A 21,768-nucleotide genomic window follows, 5' to 3' on the forward strand; every position below is an offset into this window, starting at 1 on the left:
AACTTGCTTTTATAAATATCCAGATGTCCCTGTATTGAATGCTGAAAAGAGAGTGTGTGGTGCATGTCTTGCCATTATCATATACAAAACATGAATACACAAATAATTTACAAAATGTTTTATTCAGTTGTGGCAGTAGGGTTTCAGCAGTAGTTTGTGCATTTGGGCAGGGAAGATTTTAATTGGCGGAAACTTAATCTTTATCCTACAGTAACACAACAAAATACCTGGGTCATCAGTGTGGGCTTTGTATTCCCTCCACGTCCAAGAGAGGTGGTTGAACTTCTACATTTGGAGTACTGATGCTCGTATCTTGAGATTCAATACTGTCTGTCCTCTCTTGATAAAGTGAAGCTCTACAGTCTCTGTCTGTTACCTGACCCAGAAGAGAAGATGCAAGGTCCTGTGTTAGGTGGATAGGGCTATATCCTACTGGGTCATTTTGCCTGAGGGCATTGATAGAGCACTGATGGCTCTGGTTGTGCCCTATGCATGTTGAAGTATGGACTGCTGAAGGGGTGAGAGAGCTGAAGGTAGTGTGATACTGCGGCTGGCCTGTGTAAATGATGGAGGAATGGATGGGTGTCTGGGAGTTGGTGTGATTATGTGTGGGATCAGAGTTAGTTTGAATGCTCAGAGATGGATGGGAGTAGCCGGAATTAACTGGGGAACACACAGGGTGAGAGTTGCTCATTGTGGGAATAGAGGTGTTGTATGGCACCTGGGGGGCCTGACAAATCACTGGGAAGCTACTGAAGGCAGAACTGAGGCCCAGGAGGGATGGACCACCATGCGGGTGGGTCATGTAGGGGGAGTTTGGTGTTGTTCTGGATACTTGGAAGGGGCACTGGCTCTGTAACCTATGGGCTGTGGCCCCGTCTCTGTCAGAGCAGCACAGGTGTAAACAGGATGGCACAGGGCTTGAAGAGTGCAGCAAGGTGGGGCTTCTGCCCTGGGAGGGCATGCCACTGCAGCCCCAAACATTTCTGGTAGGGTGGCTAATTGATTCATGATGGGGGTGCAGACCGGTGGCAATATTTAAAGGGGCATGGGGCTGGGTCACACTAGGACTGGGAACCATCTGTATGCCACAAGAGTATGAGGAGTCTGGAAGGGCATGGAGAATGGCCACATGAGACTGCAGGAAATGCATTATGTCATGGAGCTCCTTGGCCAGGTTGGATACTTCTTGGTTCAAGTTGCTCACCTAAGAAGACAAAGAACAGTTGGCTCCTGGGAATATCCGCCTTTTAATAATTATAACTCCTAAATGACAAAAAGCAGTGATCAACTTGGAGGAAAATGATAAAAGCAGTTACAATTACAGTATCTTTAACACTGTCACCCAAATGATGTAACCCAAAAATGAATGCACTGATATAGCCATCTAATTTATATTTCCCATTTTTATCTTACTGAGTTGGGTCTAAAGCTTCTTTCAGACCAAGTAGTTACAGGAACGTAGTGATAGGAACAGTCCACTTCTAAACAGTTCTGCTAACTACTCTCCCCCAAAACCGGTTTTCCCATTTGCATTCGCACTGGCCAAGTGGCCATAGGAACTGGTAGGAGGGGTAAGGGAATGACGCAATCACGGCAACGGTCTTTATAGCGTCGCCACATACAACAACAAACCAGCATGGAGGAGGCCATAGGAATGTTCCTGTTGTGCCTTGCCGGGATCCTCATAACGGAGTTCGAATGGCTGCATTTAAAGACTAGGCTGGAGTACTTAACAGAGAAACACAAAAGACGAAGGCTCCAGCGTAATATGATCCTAATTAATATGATGGAAGAAGATAGAAGAGTAGAGCGCAACAGGCAAACGAAACGATGGGTAAGTTTAACTAGCATTTGCCGCTTTCCGACACTGCAGGGATTTTTGCAGTTCCTAGAACATAAAATTCCTAGAACCTTTTTTTTCTCGTGTTCCGACTGGACCAATTTGGGAATTTTTAAGTCCCTCTGGCCGCAGTTCCTGTAACTCTTTCAGCTCCTACTTCAGGGCAGGGTCTTTTCCCTTTTCAGCATATGAACCTAGGTCAACGAGGGTCGGGTTTCCGGTACAGACAGAACACCAACGGGACAATTTTAACAATTTTCGCCATCTTATTCATCACTAATTTCACTTCTGACAACGTTTTAGGCGAGAAATTAACTGTTTAGATTTCGAATATCGGCAGTCTTGCGAAAATTGATGCCGAATTTACAATTTGCTTCAAAGTTTTTGGAGTTGAGAAGCTCCATGAAGTGAGGCGACAGCCAGCAGGCGACAGCAAGCAGGCGCCTGCCGGAGCCGCTAGCTCGTCGCTCGGCCAGTCATGCTCAATGACCCCGAGGTAAGCTGGAGGTCTCTCAGACCGGTCTCGTAAATAAGAGGCTTTTATTCCGCCGTTGACGGTTCGTTTGTTTAAATATCACAACACATGTCCATCATAAGATTAACCGGAACCTGTGATTAACTGTCTTTTCGGAAATAAACTCCACAAGCGTGTCCTGCGGCTGACCGGCCATCACACACACACACACACACACACACACACACACACACACACACACACACACACACACACACACACACACACACACACACACACACACACACACACACACACACACACATGTCCACAGCGCAGCAGGCAGCGGCGGGGGAGAGAGAGATACTCATTTCTCTTCGGGAGACTTTGTTTAAATTATGACAAATATGCTATATATACATTAGATTTAGTATTTAGTTCATACTTCTTTTGGTGTATTTGTTTTCTGATTTTAACGCTATAAAGACCGTTGCCGTGCTTGCATCACTCCCTTACCCCTCCTACCAGTTCCTATGGCCACTTGGCCAGTGCGAATGCAAACGGAAAAAATGGTTTTGGGGGAGAGTAGTTAGTAGATCTGTTTAGAAGTGGGCTTTTCCTATAACTACGTTCCTGTAACTACTTAGTCGGAAAGCGGCTGTTAACAATTAGCTGGTTGAATGCGTGATGTTTGTCTTATGAGTTAGCATACATAGGCAAATTGCAACAGACAGTGAAGAATATGTACTGTTTGTGTTTCAGACGTTGCTAGGTCACTAAGGGTTCGCGGAAAAGGGAAAAGGGAAAAGGGAAAAGGGAAAAGACCCTGCCCTGAAGTAGGAGCTCAAAGAGTTACAGGAACTGCAGTCAGAGGAACTTAATAATCCCCAAATTAGTCCAGTCGGAACACAAGAAAAAAAGGGTTCTAGGAACGTTATGTTCTAGGAACTGCAAAAATCCCTATGGTTGGAAAGGGACTTAATATTGACCATACCTCTTTGTTCAGTTTGCTGATGTTCTGTCTCACTTCCTCTGTCTCCAGAAGCAGGTTAGCACTCACTTGGAATCGGTCTGAAAAAGGATGAAAAACAATACAGCTGATCTAAGATAACCCTCTACATGCAGTATGTACTATGGCATCTAATGAGTAGGTACTGTTTGAATATAGAGAAACAAAATGAGTTACAAAGTGGCATTCCTGTGTTGATTCAACCATGCATAATTTAGAGTTAAGTATTTTTTTCCTGAAAAGTGTTTTCAATCAAGATCTTTGCTGTCCTAATCCAATATAGTTCATTTTTCATCCATTGTGCAGCTTGCAGAGATTTTACCTGTTACATTAGTCTTTGTCTCGCTCGGCTCTACATTAAATTGAAATGCGTGACCATTGTCCTCAATTCCATCCACGACCCTATCAGAGACACAAATCATTGTTACATAATGTTAAATAGATGCAAAAATGATTACTGAATGTTATTGGGGTTAAGCAGGATGAACAGGTTACCTGGGGCTAAGGTTCAGTGGACTAACACAAGGCAAGGATGGCATGAGTAGATTGGCCGGTCGATTGTTTAAGCCTGGGTCACTGGTAAGACTGGGCAAAGGAGAAGGAGAGAGCTTCTGATTGGCGATTGGCTGAGGAGAGGGACTCTTGCCTCTACCGTCCTGAACAGGTGACCGACCAATGTGGAGTGCATTGATGTGGTGGAACTCCTCTCCTAACAGGCTGCTGAGGCAGGGCTGACGAACTGGGCTGCCTATTCCATGTAACAAAGGCAGTCTCCTCTGCTGAGAGTGTCTCAGGTCTTCTTCACGTTCATCATCATCTGCCTCAACAATATAAGGTAGTTTATGGCCCATAGAAGCATGACGCTGAGGAGACAATGGATGTAAAATTAGTTTTCTTTGATTTGTGAAAATGAATGGAAGCTGCAAGAGTTTGTTTGTTTTGACGATATACTCATGTCAGTGTACAATTAGGGATTAAACATAACGTAGCGGCGCATCCCATTTAATGTAAGAAATTAATACTGTCTGTCCAATTTAATTTCTGGTGTCAAATATGGTAAATAATACATATTTACATGTACAGACAGTGCTGAATCAAAATAGTCCAATTGTATCAGAATGCACGCTAGCGAGCAAGTTAAGTTTCTTTTGGGGCAAATAATATATTGTGTGCACAGAAACCTGAATTAACGAATGTAGCAAAGCCTTCTTTGCCTCTTATTATAAAAGTGTTGTCTTATTGATTTGTACAGTGACATACAGGCTTATTGAAGACTCATTTTGTTAAATTGTTCACTCATTTTTAGCTTAAAGTTAAATCTCTTGAGAACCTAATTGGTCTTGTCTGTATAGTCCACATATAAGCTTCCACTTAGCAGCATCATATCCATCCTCATATCTACGGTGGCCGACAGGGGCAAACGCCCTGCAACTTAAGAAAACACATGCAAATAGACAAAACACAAGCAAATTAAGAAAACAACTTCATAAATTTGACAACACATGCGCAGCATTCAGCAAACGCACTGCAAATACACACAACACAACCAAATACATAAACGCGCTGCAAATATGAAACGATGCAAAAAGAAAAGCACACAAACCCAGAAAACAAATGCAACAAAAAAACGCAGCATCCAGATTACACAACGGAAGTTCTCCAGACCTCTAGAGGGAGCAGCTAGTGGAACAGCTTGATTTTCGACCCCACGGGGAGAGAGCGCTCTGCCTTTTTATTAGAGTCGGGTATGGCTGCAGCATGGAGAACTCCATAGACTGTATATTAAATTCATATTATTATTAATAACATAATATATTAATAATATAAAGTCTATGCTCCCGTCTCATGCCCTCCTGGCTGGTGATGTCCCCGAGCTTCGGCTTTTCAAAATAAAAGCTTGCGTCTGGTCCGCTATGTGTTTGTACTTTGGTGTTTTGGATGTTTGTGAACTAAACAGTATGGCAATCATGCTAATGAATACAATAATATTTTCAGCAGATGTCTTACTTACAACACGTTGGAGTTAGCAAAGCAGTTTTGTGTTTATATGTGCCAGCGGGATTTATTCAGTTTGATAAATCCCATGGTAAATTGGCTGGTTTACTAAACAGGGAGGGACTAGAAATCCTGTCTGTTGTTTGTATTTCAAGAGCGAATTGCTCCACAATATGAATACAGATTGATCACTTATTTTGTTGGTAACTGTTGTTGTATAATCATAATATTACACTTGAGGAGGCCTATACTTCAGTAAGGCGCTTTTCGGACCTCGAAATTAAACCTTCTCATGTAATATGGCTTAAACAAACGTCAACATTAAACGCTGATGCAGTTTTAAATGTTTTATTACCACGAGTTTACAGACGTCTCTGCTGATTGAGTATCACCTGTGACCTGAGCCGAGTCACACCCACCAAACGAGAGAAAACATATCTCAAACATATCTCAAACATAGACTTTATGTATTTGGTTGTGTTGTGTGTATTTGCAGCGCGTTTGCTGAATGCTGCACATGTGTTGTCAAGTTGTTTTCTTAATTTGCTTGTGTTTTGTCTATTTGCGTGTGTTTTCTTAAGTTTCAGGGCGTTTGCCCCTGTCGGCCACCGTACATATCAGCTATGTATAAGAATTCAGGCAGTTAAAATGCCATTTTCCACATTAACCACAACAGTTCTGCGTTTTTAGAAGAGCACTCTAATGCCTTAAGATGTAAACACATAGTGTTGTAATCGACTGCCAGATGTTTCAAGCAGATGAAGGGTGAAGTAATTACCTTAGTGAGGTGCACATACAGTACCTGAGACAGCCCTGAAGACCATGAAAGCTTTGTTGCTCCCTAGAGGTATTGAAGTCAAAATTAACAAGGTATTACACACACATTCTATATTTGGTTGCAAAGTATTAATGAGCAGACAAAATAAACACAGGTACATTGAAATTTCTGTCTGTCTCTGCAGTGTTTCCCCCTCTTTAAATGTGATAGCAAATCTCTTACATCAGCTTCACTGCCCTCTCTCAAGTTGTAGGTAAGGTTGTGGTGGATGTCAGAACTGAACCGGCTGCTGTACTCCGGGTACAGCTCAAGGACCTCCCTCAAAGCCCGAATACTGATGTACTGCAAGTCACAGTAGGTCAGCGCCTTTACGTCTGCATTGGTCTTGATCACCTGGTCATGTTCCGGGAGATCAGCCCCAATAAGGTCACCTTTGCCTGTAGGCATTGTCGATTAATACAGAGGGGTTATAACAAGGTGCAACACATCAGAAAGGTGCAGAATGAATAAGAGAGGAAATGGTGTACACTTGGTGCACACTGACCCAGGATGGCAAGCACCATGCCATCTTTCAGAACCTCCAAGGAGCCAGAGCAGACAAAATAGTTGGCTTGTAGGGCATCTCCATGGCGTATAAGATATTCCCCAGGGGCACAAAAAGAGGTCTTGATGTGCAGGGAAAGGGAGCGCAGACACCCTCTGCTGGCTCGCTCAAATACAGGCAGCTGCAGGATGTCTTTGTTCAGGTGCATGGCAATATCAGCTCGCAGTTCATCTGGGAAGTCATGCAGCAGCTAAGAAAGGACATGAAAAGATAAGTCTTCACTCACCACGGATCTGCTACAGTGCTTCAGGACATACAAAATAGCCCCACATCTCTAAGTGATCTACGTGTCTCTTTATATTGATGTGCTTCCCTACACTACCAACTGACTAAATACTTTTACACAAAACTATAACACACAAACTTCCATGAAAAAGATGAAAAGCATTACTTCAAAAGAGCAACAGAAATTTCGAAAAATTATTTTATTTGGTTGTGTTTTTATACACTGTTAGGCTATGTATTTATTTCTAAGCTCCAATAGGGAATGCCTTTATTTTAACACTAAATCAACAATACTCCATGAAATGTAGCAGTGTCACTAGTTGAATCAAAAACGCTAACTTCTTGTCTACACTGGCCGCATAGTGAAAGCAACACGTCAGCAGGACAACAGTAGTAGATGGGGCTAACTGTCAGTATCACACTGGATCTGTTCAAGTGTTTTGGCTTTATAGCCAATACACCTGTGGTTAACTGTTTAAATTCAAAGAAAATACAGTTGAAGCCTAACTAGATGCTTCAAGATGTAGACAGCTGACAGCTGCATTAGTTAAAGTTGAAGTGCATCTGTTCTGTCAAACGTATGTGACGGACAACTGAAAACATGACTGGAAGACATTGGTTGTAGACAAGGTGCAGGAATGAGCAACCAACTCTGCAGCTTTATGCAGAGTTTAGCCACTTTCAGCTCATAGTTTTAGTTGTTCAGTCCACACATCAACTGTATGATTAAATCTCGTAGCCAGCTGAGGTTGCTCTTTGCATCTAGCAAGCTAAAGACCCAGATATTCTAGTCAAGAGGAGGGAGGGTCCAAACCAGAGCTACCGCCAAACGCATGTGACTACACCAGGTCCCCGGAAACGAAACTATACTCATGTTGCTCTATTTATGTCTCTCTCTCTCCTAAAAAAATCACATGATGTAGCTCCAAAGGGGGCTCTATGTTAAAATACTCATAGACTTCTCCTCGGAATTAGAAAAAAGGCACAGATTGTTGTTTTAAAGGTTTATGCACTCACATGACCTACCAAGCTGCTCATTAAAAACAGACACAAGGTGTTAAAGCCAGCATGTTCTCAATATCAGTGGCTGTCTGTTACCTTCAACAGTGAATTAATTATCCACAGATGGTGGGAGTGAGGGTGTTAATAAGTATTCTTTCTATTTCAACTCATACTCTTAAGTAATTATAGGAAACCTCTCCTAGATTGGTTCTGGCATTTGTTACTGAAGTTCTATTTGCAACAAAGTGCCGTCTACATAAGGAAATGGAATAAGACACCAGAGAATTTGAGGTGACCCACATTTTAAGGGTGACATTTCTGAATGTAGACTCTAGCACCCACACCAAAATGTATTTTCTCTTCATGAAAAAGACATTTGCAGCCCACACATTCAAAAGTTCACATATTGTACAGTTACTTATGAAAAGAGACAAGCAGAAAAACACTTCTTATTAGGGCTAAAATGTTCAATCACAGGCAAGTGGTTGCTAATTCTTGATTCCTTACCCACCTCATTGGCATTGATGCCATTGTTGACAGACCAGGTGGACTGAAAGTACTCCAGCATCCTCTGCTTTAACAGCTGAGGCAGCCGATGCACACGGATGAAGTCCTTGAGATCCTTCATTCGGGTGTGGTAGAGAGAGCGCCGTGAGTACATGCGCTGGATGATGGCTGTCACGTTGCCGAAGACCACTGCGTGCATCAGGGCTAGAAGTGGGAGAGGGAGTAACATGATGATATACTCACAGCATTTCTCATAATTCTGGCAATTTTCTGTGACACCAGTAAACTCACCACCCATGAGCATAATGCAGATGGAGAAGATTTTCTCGGCGTCTGTATTGGCACACACGTTGCCAAAACCGACACTGGTGAGGCTACTGAGGGTGAAGTAGAGAGAGGCGATGTAGGCGCTAGTGATGGAGGGACCACCCATGGTGTGATTGATGTATGGTGTGTCCAGACGCTTTCCCAACTCCTGAAGCCAGCCTGGTGGACAAGGTCAGAAGAAGGTTGTATAAGACTGTAAGGGCCTTAGGTGACTAAACTAACAAGTCTGCTTTAATAGATGACCCTTTCTCCTTTGGTAGGTGATATAATGTAGAATGATATAATGCATGACTGGTGATATAATGGATTTAGTGTGTGACCTGAACTTCCTCCAGGCTGAGAGGAGACAAGCATGACTAGAGATGTACAGTACTGGCCCTTTGGGGTTGCCAAGAGAGACACTAAAAATGTCTCAGCAAAGCTTAATGAGTGAGAAAGAAGAACATTATACTCTTGATTTAGTGGTGTTGGAGCTGTCAAACACTCACAATGTGCTCACCTATGTCCCAGGTAATGGGGTCACTGCTTTCTATCTCCTTGCGTCCAATGACATACCAGACACAAGCCATCCAGTGAGCCAGCAGAGCAAACACAGACATGAGCAGGGTCAGGACCACAGCGCTGTACTGGGAGTAGCGATCCAGTTTCTGTAACAGGCGCAGCAGACGCAGCAGACGAAGCGTCTTCAACAAGTGCACCAGCGAGGTCTAGGCGAGTAGAGACAGAGAGAGAGAGCAGAACATACATACAAGTTGGAAGTTGTATCACTTCTTTAAAACTATTTCTACACATGCAGTTTTAACCCACACATGTTCTATTAGATAGATTTGTTGTTATAACCTGTGACCCATCCTATTTTTTCTTCTTCATTTAGAGTATTTTAATAGTCTCTATTGTGAAGTGCTTGCTCTGAATTTAATGTTGCTATTAGCAGGAAAGTTGTTATCCAGAGTCAATTTCAACAAAACCAAGACATAGAGTAGTTTGAGGTCAGGCAAGTTTATTTGTATAGCACATTTACATAAGACAGAAAGGTATTAAGAAAAGATAAAAAAGAAACACAAGGACAACATAAAACGACACATAAACAGAATTTTAAGGAGAGTCAAACTAAATAAAATAGAAGATCAAAATAAACTAAAACACAATAAGACAAACAATAGAATACAAATTACAGTCCAGTGCAAGATATGAATACATAGAACAGAATAAATACTTTAATTAGCGCAGTGCAATGGCCAACAGAAAGGTTTTAAGCCCTGATAAAGAGATGTCTTTGTGAGAGGTCTGCGCCAAAGTAAAACTTATCTTTGAGAAATACTAGTATTTTTCTTGAGAATAAACTGAAGCGAGTAGACAAATGAGAATGCTTAGTGAAGTGGTTGAAGAGAGATAATCATCTCTAGTCCAATGTTCTAGGGGAACAGCACTACTAAAACTTAGTGGTCTGTCTAAGTTAGTGTTAGTGGACAGAGACAGGAAAGTATAAAACCTGGGGGCACACTGTACTTCGAGAAATGTAAAACAATAATCTTACCACTGTGATGTTGAAAGCATAGAGAAGGTCAAAGGGCAACGCTGCGATCAGATCCACAAAGAACCAAGTGGTGCAGTAATGGAGGTAAATGGAGCGGGCGTCGTACACTACCTGACCTGACTGACTCACATAGGTTGTACGGAAATTCAGAATAATATCTGAAAAGGAGAGAAGTACAGGAAAGGTATCACATAACAGAAAAAAAGAAAATAAATGTTTTTTTATAATTGCATTATAGATTTAGGTCTAAGCTGGGCAGATTGGTAGTTTATTCAGACTATAGCTCAGGTACATACAAAAATAATTCAAGTAAATGAATTAATAATAAATACTTCACAATTATAAAACTGGTTATTCATTTGTTCAGCTTACTAGGGAAAAGACTAAAGTGTAAGTAATTAGTTCGCAATACGCCTATTAGCTAATCTTAAAATAATAGCTGCAGTAACTAGGGCCGCACGATATGAGGAAAATATCTCATTGCGATTATTTTGACTGATATTGCGATTGCGATGTGATTGCTGATATTGGAGGGAATGCTCATTTTTGTATAATTATTCTCATTTTATTTAATAAATATTAAAATTAAAAATTAAAATGATTATAGTGTACATTTTTGTGAGTATCTGTACCAAACAACAGTTTGTTTTCTTTAATCTGTAGGATACGATTTGTAGGCTGGGACGTCTCTGCAGCACCACAATACTTCATTCAGAATGGTTTGACACATATTTTGCCTTTAACAAATATTGCGCCCCCCCCTGCGATTTGGATATTGCACTATTCCATATTGCGATTTCGATAAAATTGCGATTAATTGTGCAGCCCTAGTAGTAACTATTACAGATGCAAACATTACAAAACATTCTAAAAAAATTGCTGCAAGAGGTGAGATGATGTCATTTTTAGTACATATGTTGTGCCAGTTGTTAATTATTTGAAAGTAATTATTCATTTGAAAAAAAGCTCTACATTGATGATTAAAAAACACATTAAATTGCAGGCTAAAATGGACATTAGCAGTATTTCCTAGCAATCATATGACCAAAGTATTGCAATACATCAAATTATATTACGGTTTCACTTGATACACTCAAAAGACAAGTTCTTCTTTCATTTATTGCAATGAGATTGGTTAGATAGTGTTCATGAATTTAAATGAAGCTGGTTCAGGGACAAGCATTTGTAGTAGTTCTCCACTGTAAATGGTTTACTTTTACAAAAAGACAAGAACAGCATGTGACTCCAGGTGAGCAAAATGTTTCCCCAGACAAACTTGTTGAGAAAGAGGGAGTCAGAGAGCCTCATGACTGATGTTCTTTCACATTTCATTTGAAAGGAAAAGTGGGACGAAGTGAGAGAAATCTTATTATGATTTGTAACCTGGGGCAACAGAGACACCCTGAGTGGGCGAGGAAAGGAAGGGGGGGGGAAGTCGGGGGTTAACCATTGCCAGGGAAACCACTGCAGCTGCACCAGGAAATATGGTTGTTCTTACTTTAAACTGAACATTGTTGTCTCTCTTCATAACAATGCTTTGCTTTAACAGGTTGGTTGTGCAGCATGCAGTCAGTGCAGGAGATGTTACTTCAAAATGATAGTGGTACAAGCTACCAATTATGTTACACAAAGATGTTTGAACACAATTGCCTACTATCTGGAGAAAGACGTGACTGCAAGCATACAATGATAACGGAAATGTTTTAATCAAATACATCATACCAAGTATGAAGAGCATCTCCACTGCTATGTCACTGGTGCTGCGACTGACAAGTGAATGATAGTCGCTGCCCTCATCATGACTGACAAAGCAGATGTCATAAGGCACAGCGACAGCAACGTAGAAGGTCGCCAGTAGAATTAGCCAGTCCCACAAGGCCTTGGAGATGCTGTAGTGTAGCAGGATGAAACGTGACTTCTTAACAGCTGCCACCTTGTACTCAGGTAGAGACGGTTTCTGAAATACATTCTGAAAGACAAGGGCACATATAAATCACATAAAAATCATGAAAGCATCATGAAATTAAACTCTGTGAAAAATGGAAGGTATGAGATTTGAATCTGCACTGCTCTCGTTTACATCCCAGCGCCGTAGTTCTGAATCAACAGTTGGAGAGAACTTACTTAACAAAAGTGCTTGGATTATATGCCACGGCCACCTTGAACCCTGATGTATAATGAGTTCTTTGGATAAATGAAACCAAAATGTAAAAAATTTAAAAATTACAAATAATGTGCATTTTCTTCAGCGCCAACTGAGGTAGTGCTAGCATTAATGAGCTCAGCAAAAAACCACTGAGGGTATCCAGTACACCTGCCTATTATCACTCATCATTATCACCATAACATTTTTAAATACATGTTGAATAGGATTTAATTAACAATAGGCTTGCTGATTGGACAGCAGGGGTTTGAAGAGAGCAGATGTGTTTATTCTGAGGAAAGGAATTTTTGAAATATTGAGATTAATGAGCTTATGACCCAGGGGTTTGCACTCACATTGGTCAGATTCTTCTTGCCCCTCTTGGTGAACAGATTGGTAAGGTTGTGCAGAATAGTCCGCCCCCCTTCTTGAGCTTGAGAAAAGTGCAATCGATTGCTTTTCCTGCTCTGGTGAGCAGCCTCTGACACAGCTGTGAGCAAAACCACAATAGTCACTGTAACTGTAACACTGTAAATGCCGTATTCCATTTAGCTTTGAATTTTATAAATGAATGTAACAGCATGTCTTTTGAAGATGAAATTAAAATGGGACATTTTAAAGCTAGGAAATGCATGTAGCCAGGCCTCACCGTCTCCTTGGCTGCAGTGATGGCTTTTCCCATATGATTCACTGACGTCTTTAAAGGACAAGAGGAACAGCACCACCTCACCTTTCTCATTTTTGATTGGCACAATATCCAGGAGGCACGAAAATGGATTTCCTGTGGATATTAAACAAGTTATTACACTGAAATTACCCACAACAATACAGCTAGACATTTCTTCCCCCTAACATGATGATTGGATTTCTATTAACACTGGAATAACAATTTTTTTTTCATTCTTGTAGCTAACCTCTCCTTACTCCCTTCTGTGTGCTTTCTTTAAAAAACTGTGGTCACAGTGAAAGAAAGGACAGGAAGATGGTTTACATTTCATCATCACCAATTCTCTAATACTTTTAGGTTAGGTTTTAATACAATATTAAAACGTGTGTTTCAGAGTGCATGGCCAACTCAACATCTGGGTGATCATGTGCCTATGATCCTCACCATTTTTCCTATAGAAGCAGACTTCTCCCTGGTACGCCTGCTGGCACTCCAGAGCTTTGACTACCTGTTGGATTACACTCTCATAGGTCTCGGCTCCATGCAGGAAGCTGCAGGTACATGTTTTCTGCATCACCTCAGTCCGAACAAAGCCGGTCAGCTCACAAAACCCGTCAGAGCAGTATACAATTGGGTAGCCATGACGACCCTGAGCATTTCCCAGTAGGAAGTTACTGTCTGCAAGGGAAGAAATAAAGGTTGAAGATAAAGCTACTGTGTAGAGGAATAGAAAAGACTGATTGAACAGGCAATATTTTGGGCTTTTCTTACTGCACAGCTGTAGCTCTGAAAAAACAAGACATTCAGAGATGGCGACCAGGTTGTGTTCCCGTTCCCCTCTTCCTATACATACTTCACTCCAGATTTGATTTGTTTGTTGTTGCACCAACAGAAAACAACTTTTTTTTCTTTTACTGAGTCATTCTGTCTGCATTCAGCTCAGAGCCCTTAAATAGTCTAGTGTATCAGAGAGTGCTTTGAAGTAAGCTGGTGTGTATGAAGTCTAAGGATATATGCAAGGCTCCAGCTGGCTCCATGGCTCCAAGGCTTTGACCCTTAATTAGCAGGTGGAGCATGTTTTCATCCTGCCTTTCGGATTTTACACACGTATATTTTAAAAGATCCATCCATTTTCTGTTGCTTATCTGGGGCCTTGTCACGGTGGCAGCTGGCTAATAAGCAAGGTCTACCCCGAGGTCTCCTACCAGTTGAACTTGCTCCAGAAACCTCCAAAGTAAGGCGCCCAGAGGGGCATCCTGATCAGATGCCAGGAACACCTCACCTGGCTCCTTTCGACACAAGAACAAATACATTTGAAGAGAATCCTTGCAAATCACTCCCAAACCGCTTTAGAGAGTTGATTTAACATAATGATGATTTTTGGGGATGCAGTTTGTGGTGCTGTTGAATTGTATTGCGTTATACCGACAGGTGTTTTAATAATTATGTCCTTTTATGTCAATGAGTTTAGGCTAAATAACGGGAACACAGTCAGGACTGGTGAGTAGTAATGGTCAAATGAAGCTTCGCGAACCACTTTCTTTATTTTCTGAGTTCACTAGATGGCGCTCTCTGTTCAACAAAGGGTTGAAAACACACTGAGTTTCCATTCCTTTAACTTTTTCTTTGAACAGAGAGCCATCTAGTGAGCTCAGAAAATAAAGACAGTGGTTCACGAAGCTTCATTTGACCATCACTACTGGTCAGAACTATATTAAGTTTTTGTGATCACCAGCCAACATGGCTAGTAGATTTTTAAAGTTACCAGCCAATCAGATTTTCCACTAGCCACTGTTTTTTCCTAACTAACTTTACTTTAACTTTAGCTCCTCTGGTTTGTTTCTCGCCGTTGCGTTCGTCTTCTCCGTTTCAGCGTAGCTCGCAATCGATACCACACAGGCTAGGCACGTAGCCAAGGGTTGTACAACACATCAGGACATGGTGTTCATGGGAAATGTAGGATTAGTACTACAAGCAGTGTTGCCAGATAAATATTACGTTTCCAAGCCAAACACACACAAAACTACCCAAATTTCTTGCCAGAAAACAGACCAATCTGGCAACAATGAGTCAAACTGCAGATTCAAACAGACGCAGTGATTGACATTCATCACTGGCCAAATTGGCTAGTAACTTTACAATGTTACTAGCCAAAGTTAATTTTTACCCACATTTGGCAGATTGGCGGATGTTAATTTAAAGCCCTGTATACAGTCCAACATCACCACTAACTATCTTCTAAAATGACCATAAAGGCAACACCTATCTAAAACAATAAAAAAAAAAACCTGAACATTAGAACCTTCGGGTATGATTGCAGAACTTTTGTATAAGACATTAGTTTTATCCATATGCATATGCATGCACATTATAAACCTGAGACTCCAAGAAGTGACTGGTCCTCCTGACCCAGAAATAGCATATAACTCCCTGTACTTTTGTACAGATTTAACAAACAATGGGCCTACAAAGTATCAATGAGTAACACTTTAATGAAGTGTTGGTAGGCAGATTTTGATGCCTTTAGACAGAGACAGTGTTGCTGTTTATTCCCAGTTTCATTCTTACACCCTTACAGTTATATTTTCTTAGCACAATAGCAAAAATGTGAATGTCTGAAAAACAATTCCCTTAAGATGTTCTACACACATTTGCAAGTAGGCCTATATTTTTTGTGACACTCTTATTTTGAAATATGTCTTTAACAGTACTTGGGAATTATTTTAAGTTATATTGCTTGTTACTGCTAAGATGACGTTTCTTTGTACTTTGTTGATTTAAAAAGCTGTTTTTACTCCGAAGATTGATTCCTTATTCTGGCAATATAAAAAAAAAAAAACTACATAGACCTGTATTTCTCTTTCTAACTCAGATGAGAAGCATATTTTAACTAAAATTTTAATATTCAGTTATTACATAACACATGCTCACATAAGGCAAGAGAGAGAATACTTCTCTGTCTAAAATATGCTTTCATGTCTGTGGAATAATTGTGGCGCTGTCCAGCTTTGTCAATTCAGACAGATACTTGAAAATGAAAGCATTATTTAAAAAAATATAGTTGCTAACTGCTGGAACATTGAATCTTAGGGCAGGAAGTATAGATAATGAAACTGCAACTAGACAACTGAATTTAATCGGCAAGCTGTTTTATGTCTCTTTTGTAATAAAACACAGAATAGTTATATATCAAAGAGTTTCTTCAGATTCATTTATTAGAAGGGCTGTGACAGACTGCTATGTGAATAGAAAGAATTTACCTAGAAATCACAAGGTCAAGCATGACACCATATGTATGTTGTGTGAGTAATCTACTTCATGACAAGCTACCATCTGCTTAAAAAAACCGTAGAGCTTGGAAATAAAGAAGCCGGCCTGATTTAATACATTCTTTATAAGCTGCAGAATGTTTTAAATATGGGGCTGTGCACTCCAGGGTTTAAGAGAAATTAAAGCAAAATATCATTATGATTTACTGACTAATGCATGTCTGCTTTCACTCATCTCCACATAACCCTAAATATCCCTTCAATATTTAGACAGATGAACCGAGTCCACTTAATGGTGTCTTCTTTCATTGTTTGTTCAGTTCTCTCTGAATGCAAGCTGATTCAATTTCAACATGTTCAACAGCAAAACACTATAATGATGAACACTGAACAACACGCTTCCATTTTGTTGCGACTCTCCTGCTACCATTACACCATGTGCCCTATGCATGGCACAAAAACACCAAAAGGATATGGAAAAACAATAAACAAGATCAAGAAAATACCATCATATCTTGCAACAGTCTGCCCTGCCACAAACATAGAAGTGTTTTAAGGTTTAATGTTGTAGAAGAACAGGTGAGAAACTAAGCAAAGACAACACTGAACACCTGTACTGCAGCCAGTTTTAACAAGAAAGATGCTTTGTTATCTCCCTACAGCTAGGAAAGTAAACACTGACTGATAATATCACATGCAGCTGCTGTAGATTCACCTGATCTAATTTCTATTATTTTTAAACCAGAAAATAATTAGCGAGCAGGCAGCATGGAGGGGGTGTTAACAAGTGTTTGTTCCAAAGAGGAAAAGACATGTAATTAGTAATGTGTGGATATTCTCTACCTGATAAGTGTGCAGTTTATCTCGCATGAAACTAAATTAAGATCTGTGCATGCTCTTGTTGCCATGGCAATTTGTGTCGAAAAAATGAAACATATGCCAATGCTGCAATTTGCATCTACAGGGTTACCAAGACACTGTGCCCCATGAAACACAGATGAACCCAAAAGGAATCAATATTGGCCTTGCTCTGATTCATACTCAACACATGTAACGGATTTGATTGACTCTAATTGCTAAAGTGCTTATGAATGAGTGAGGATTTACTAAAATTACTCTAAAACTGAAGCCCTCAACCCCTTGATCAGATATTCTTAAATCACGTGATCACTTACACTCATCAATTTTATCAATATTGATGCAAATCAGTCAGATTTCTGTCTCGATTGTAATCTTCACGAGCAAATGTATATCTTGGTCAAATCCCTTACTGCCAGTTGTCAAATCCTGTCTCTAAAATCAAACTCTTCCACTTTCCTCTATGTCTTCCCTCTCCTCAGCCTGTTTCTATGGCTTCATGTTACTCAAGAGAATAGTATGGCTCAATCAATGCCCGAATGGCCAAATAATTGTTTAGATGTGAAACTTACAGTCATTTCTTGTCAGTAAATGTTAATATCAAAGCTTAGATAGAAAATCAGTGCATGTTGTGAATCATTTAATCAAAGTTTTTATTCATTGCTATATCAAAAACTCTACTTGGCATTCACCAACAACATTTGCCTTTTTAAGTTAAATTTCAGTCTCTCAAACACAATGACTCATATCGTTAAGAGTCATTGTGTTTTCCTTAATTATCCATTATGGCACTTGTGAGGAGGAGAAACATGTCACTTCAACACCTACCCAGGCAATTAAGAGAAGAGACTGTGGACAAGAAGGGATAAAAAAAAAAAAGCTACAGTACGGCTTTCTATGGCTGGTACAGTACTACTATATCACTGAAACAATTATAAAATCCAGATCTATGATCCTCTTGACCCTGCAGTCCACAAAGTAAAAATATTATATTGTAATTATATATGCATATACATATATTACATGATATCATAAATGTTATAAACCATCAATTCAATTATGTATTTAGCTGACATTAATTACTTATATTTGGAGGTAGCGATTGATTAAATGAGGGAGTATTTTTTTTTGGCTGAGCAAGACCGGTGATATTTAATTAAAGTCCCTTGGCCTCTGCACTATTCATTTTACTGTAACTCATTTCCCTGCAAATATCAGGGCCATGTGAATACCACCTCAGTTTCCCTGAGACTATTCTCAATTGACATTCCCACTGTGGATAGTGGTAGTATTTGTTCTGCATACAGACATGAGTTGAAATAAGTTCCCCCGCCTTGTCTTCAAAGAGATGTCATCATCGCACAAAAAGGCTTTCCATTACACCGAGACGGATTCAAGGCAATTTTTCAGATTGAATCAGGCTCTGATCATCTCTTGTCAGTTGGCCCGTTTACTGTACCTCCCGCTCATTTACTTGGTCAGTCCGCCCACTTGCACATCTGATACAGAGGTACTATGGCAGCTAAGATTGAGAAAATGTCTGCCGTGTGTGTGTGTGTGTGTGTGTGTGTGTGTGTGTGTGTGTGTGTGTGTGTGTGTGTGTGTGTGTGTGTGTGTGTGTGTGTGTGTGTGTGTGTGTGTGTGTGTGTGATAGGGAGATACAGACAGAGATAGTGTAATCACACTGAATTTGTGAATTTGTCAAGTTGTAAAGGACATGGACAGTCTGACCCATACACACTCTGTCACACCTTTACATCGTGTTCTGAAGAGAGCTGACTTTCTACTCTGTTTATTCTGAGGCATGGTGCACACTAACAGAGTTGGACTGGGAGGGCGGGAACAAACATAAAACAACCAGGGTCAACATTAATGGACGGTGGGTGAACATCATTACTGTCGAAGCATGAAAATAAACAACTAATGTCTAATTGTTGGACTTTATTTTCATTATGCAATAGCACAGACACGTGCACTGTTTGTGGGGGTGTAGGTATAGTATATATATTACAAATGCAGCATGCTCTGGACAAAAAGGTTGTGTGTAAAACACTGTACAAAACAAGGAGATTCTCCAAATAGGAAAATACTATTGCTATCTGGGAGGTTCAGAGTGGCAACACAAGAGCAAAAGAACAAAATTGCAGATGTTTTTTTAAGGTTGAATTTACATTTGAGAAATTATTGAAAGTACTGTGATGCATAATGTTGCATATTTTCATTTGAACACAATAACTGTAGGAATAATAATAAATGCATTTTTTTAAGTAAAGCATTGTTTCTTCAACAGTAATGTTTATTTACAAATTGCAATTTATAGCAGTATAATTCTGTAATTGTTGTTAATTTCCTTTAAGTATTCTTTAATGTGCTTGCTGGCAGAATCACATTATTTATTATGAGTGACACTGTGTTGAACCACATCTGTTCCTGATTGAGACATCTATTTTCAGCAGTGTCAAAAAGCCAATTTTCACCAAACACTTCCATTTGCCTCATTTGTGCGGAGCTTCCATTTTGTTGCGACTCTCCTGCTACCATTACACCATGTGCCCTATGCATGGCACAAAAACACCAAAAGGATATGGAAAAACAATAAACAAGATCAAGAACATACCAACATATCTTGCAACAGTCTGCCCTGCCACAAACATAGAACCTAAGTGTTTTAAGGTTTAATGTTGCAGAAGAACAGGTGAGAAACATGTGACTTGCTGAAAACATACAGACATTTCTATAGACAATTATTTGTTTGGTAGATTCAAATTGAAGATGACGAACATAAGTCTTTAATATTGCCGTTGTAAGTGCTGTTAAATATGTGCTGTTTATGACGCATAATTAATGCAAAATTCATATTACATTTATAGTTTATCTCATACAGTAAATAAATAGGAAATGTGTTTAATGTAAAGGTTAAAATGAATGTGATGTAATAGTTAAAGATGTTAGTCCATTGTGTTTTTTGTTCCTTTTGGAACTAAAGTTCTCTGTTGTGGTTTCCACTGTTGCGGAATTTGTTAATGGAGCAAGGGAACTCTAACGTGAGCACATGTCACGGCGCTCTGCTAATTAAGTTAACAGAGTTACACTGTTGTAGAAGGCTAAGGTGAACAGTAAAGGATTTTCAAAGGATTTAAGAACCTCTTTTCAGGACAAGCAGCCAACGAGGTATTTTATCTTACATGTGAAGCTTTATTTATATTCACGCTAAGTGCAATTTGTATTTTTATTTTCTTCGGTAACAAATAATAAATTTGACATGCTTACTATGTTCATTCACATATAGTTCTCATGGCGTGACATGGATGCATTAAGGACCGAAGAGCAAAGCAATACACGCCCATTTCAGAGAACCAACCTGTGTCTGTGTTGTCGTGAAGAGAGCTACAGCCGTTAAAGGATTCACTTAACAATTTGTTGTTGTTTTAAAGAAAGACCTTGACTGAAAAATGCATGAACTTCAACAGTGAAATATCTTAATAAGCAACAAGTGGCTCTTCAGTTCCAATACATCATCCTAAACTGCACTGACCATCTCCATTTCTAGTTCTGGTTTACTGTCACAACTTGCAGTCTTATAATTGGATCTCACCACCGTTGGACACTTTTGTCGACAGCAGTGTTTTTCAGTGTCAATCACAATCCTAAACTAGGTTACAAAAATGCCAAAGGCTAAACTCCTAAAAGCTTAACTGGTAGAGTGGCAGCCTCAAAACTGAGAGGAATCTATTTTCAGATGTCACAATTTTAATTTAATAATATGTGTCTCTAGGGAAAAAGTTTGAAACACATGGACTGCAGTATTGTAATGGTACTGAATGCCCAGAGAATCAGCACAACTAGTCATCAGATGTACACAACCAAAAAAGGATGTACTGAATGTCATGTTTGTCCCACAAATTACATTTAAACTGCAATGTAGTAATTATTTACCTTGACAAGTCATAAAGGTAAAGTCATAAAGGCATAAATATTCAAAGACAACTGTAGAGTATCAGGGAAATCTCTTCTATAAAATATACTTACGAGTGCCATCAAAGTGGGTTGCAATGGTGTCCAAGAAGGTGTTTTGTGGAGCAAGGAGGCCCTTCATCACAGGCATCTTGTACTAGATCAGGAGAAGGTTGCAGACTCTCAGACAGAAGTTTCCAGTAGTTCCTCACCATTCCCCAAAGAGGACATAAAAGAAAAACACGGTGCCTCTCCCTGGGTTCACTTCTAACTTTTCCACAATGCTCTGGAGTGCAAATTGCTCCTTTTCTATATTGTTGAGAGGAAACCACTGACTTGCATTATTTCTTCTTCTGAAGATACCACGGAGGTGTTCTCTAAAGCTTCTCTCTCAGTATTGAGTCAGGAGCTTTCAGGGTTCAGTTGCGCATCCCTCTGCTCTCAACACTGCTCCAGCATCACAGCGAACTCCACTCACCATGGTTTCTGCCATTTCCGAGACCACTACCTCTCTCTCTCTCTCGCTCTCTCTCTCTCTTTCCCTCCCTCTGTCTCTCATACAAAAGCCTGAACCATCCCCTTTCAACACACAGTGA

The 21,768-nt window shown here is 40.1% G+C and overlaps 1 protein-coding gene across 1 annotated transcript; it reads right to left on the minus strand.

Annotated features, from left to right (window-relative positions):
- Nucleotides 1–235: 235 nt before the first annotated feature.
- On the minus strand, nucleotides 236–21,323 carry kcnh4a (potassium voltage-gated channel, subfamily H (eag-related), member 4a). The gene is made up of 16 exons (XM_078269556.1): nucleotides 21,248–21,323; nucleotides 13,536–13,769; nucleotides 13,074–13,205; nucleotides 12,781–12,914; nucleotides 12,004–12,250; nucleotides 10,282–10,439; nucleotides 9,244–9,451; nucleotides 8,709–8,903; nucleotides 8,422–8,621; nucleotides 6,624–6,873; nucleotides 6,302–6,516; nucleotides 6,104–6,142; nucleotides 3,802–4,169; nucleotides 3,629–3,708; nucleotides 3,292–3,368; nucleotides 236–1,207 (listed from the first exon to the last, which is right to left on the minus strand). The coding sequence occupies exons 1-16, from the start codon at nucleotides 21,321–21,323 to the stop codon at nucleotides 236–238; spliced, it is 3,585 nt and encodes a 1,194-aa protein (XP_078125682.1).
- Nucleotides 21,324–21,768: the final 445 nt, after the last annotated feature.

The sequence above is a fragment of the Sander vitreus genome, chromosome 15, assembly GCF_031162955.1.
Source record: "Sander vitreus isolate 19-12246 chromosome 15, sanVit1, whole genome shotgun sequence".
In the NCBI taxonomy this organism is placed as follows: Eukaryota; Metazoa; Chordata; class Actinopteri; order Perciformes; family Percidae; genus Sander; species Sander vitreus.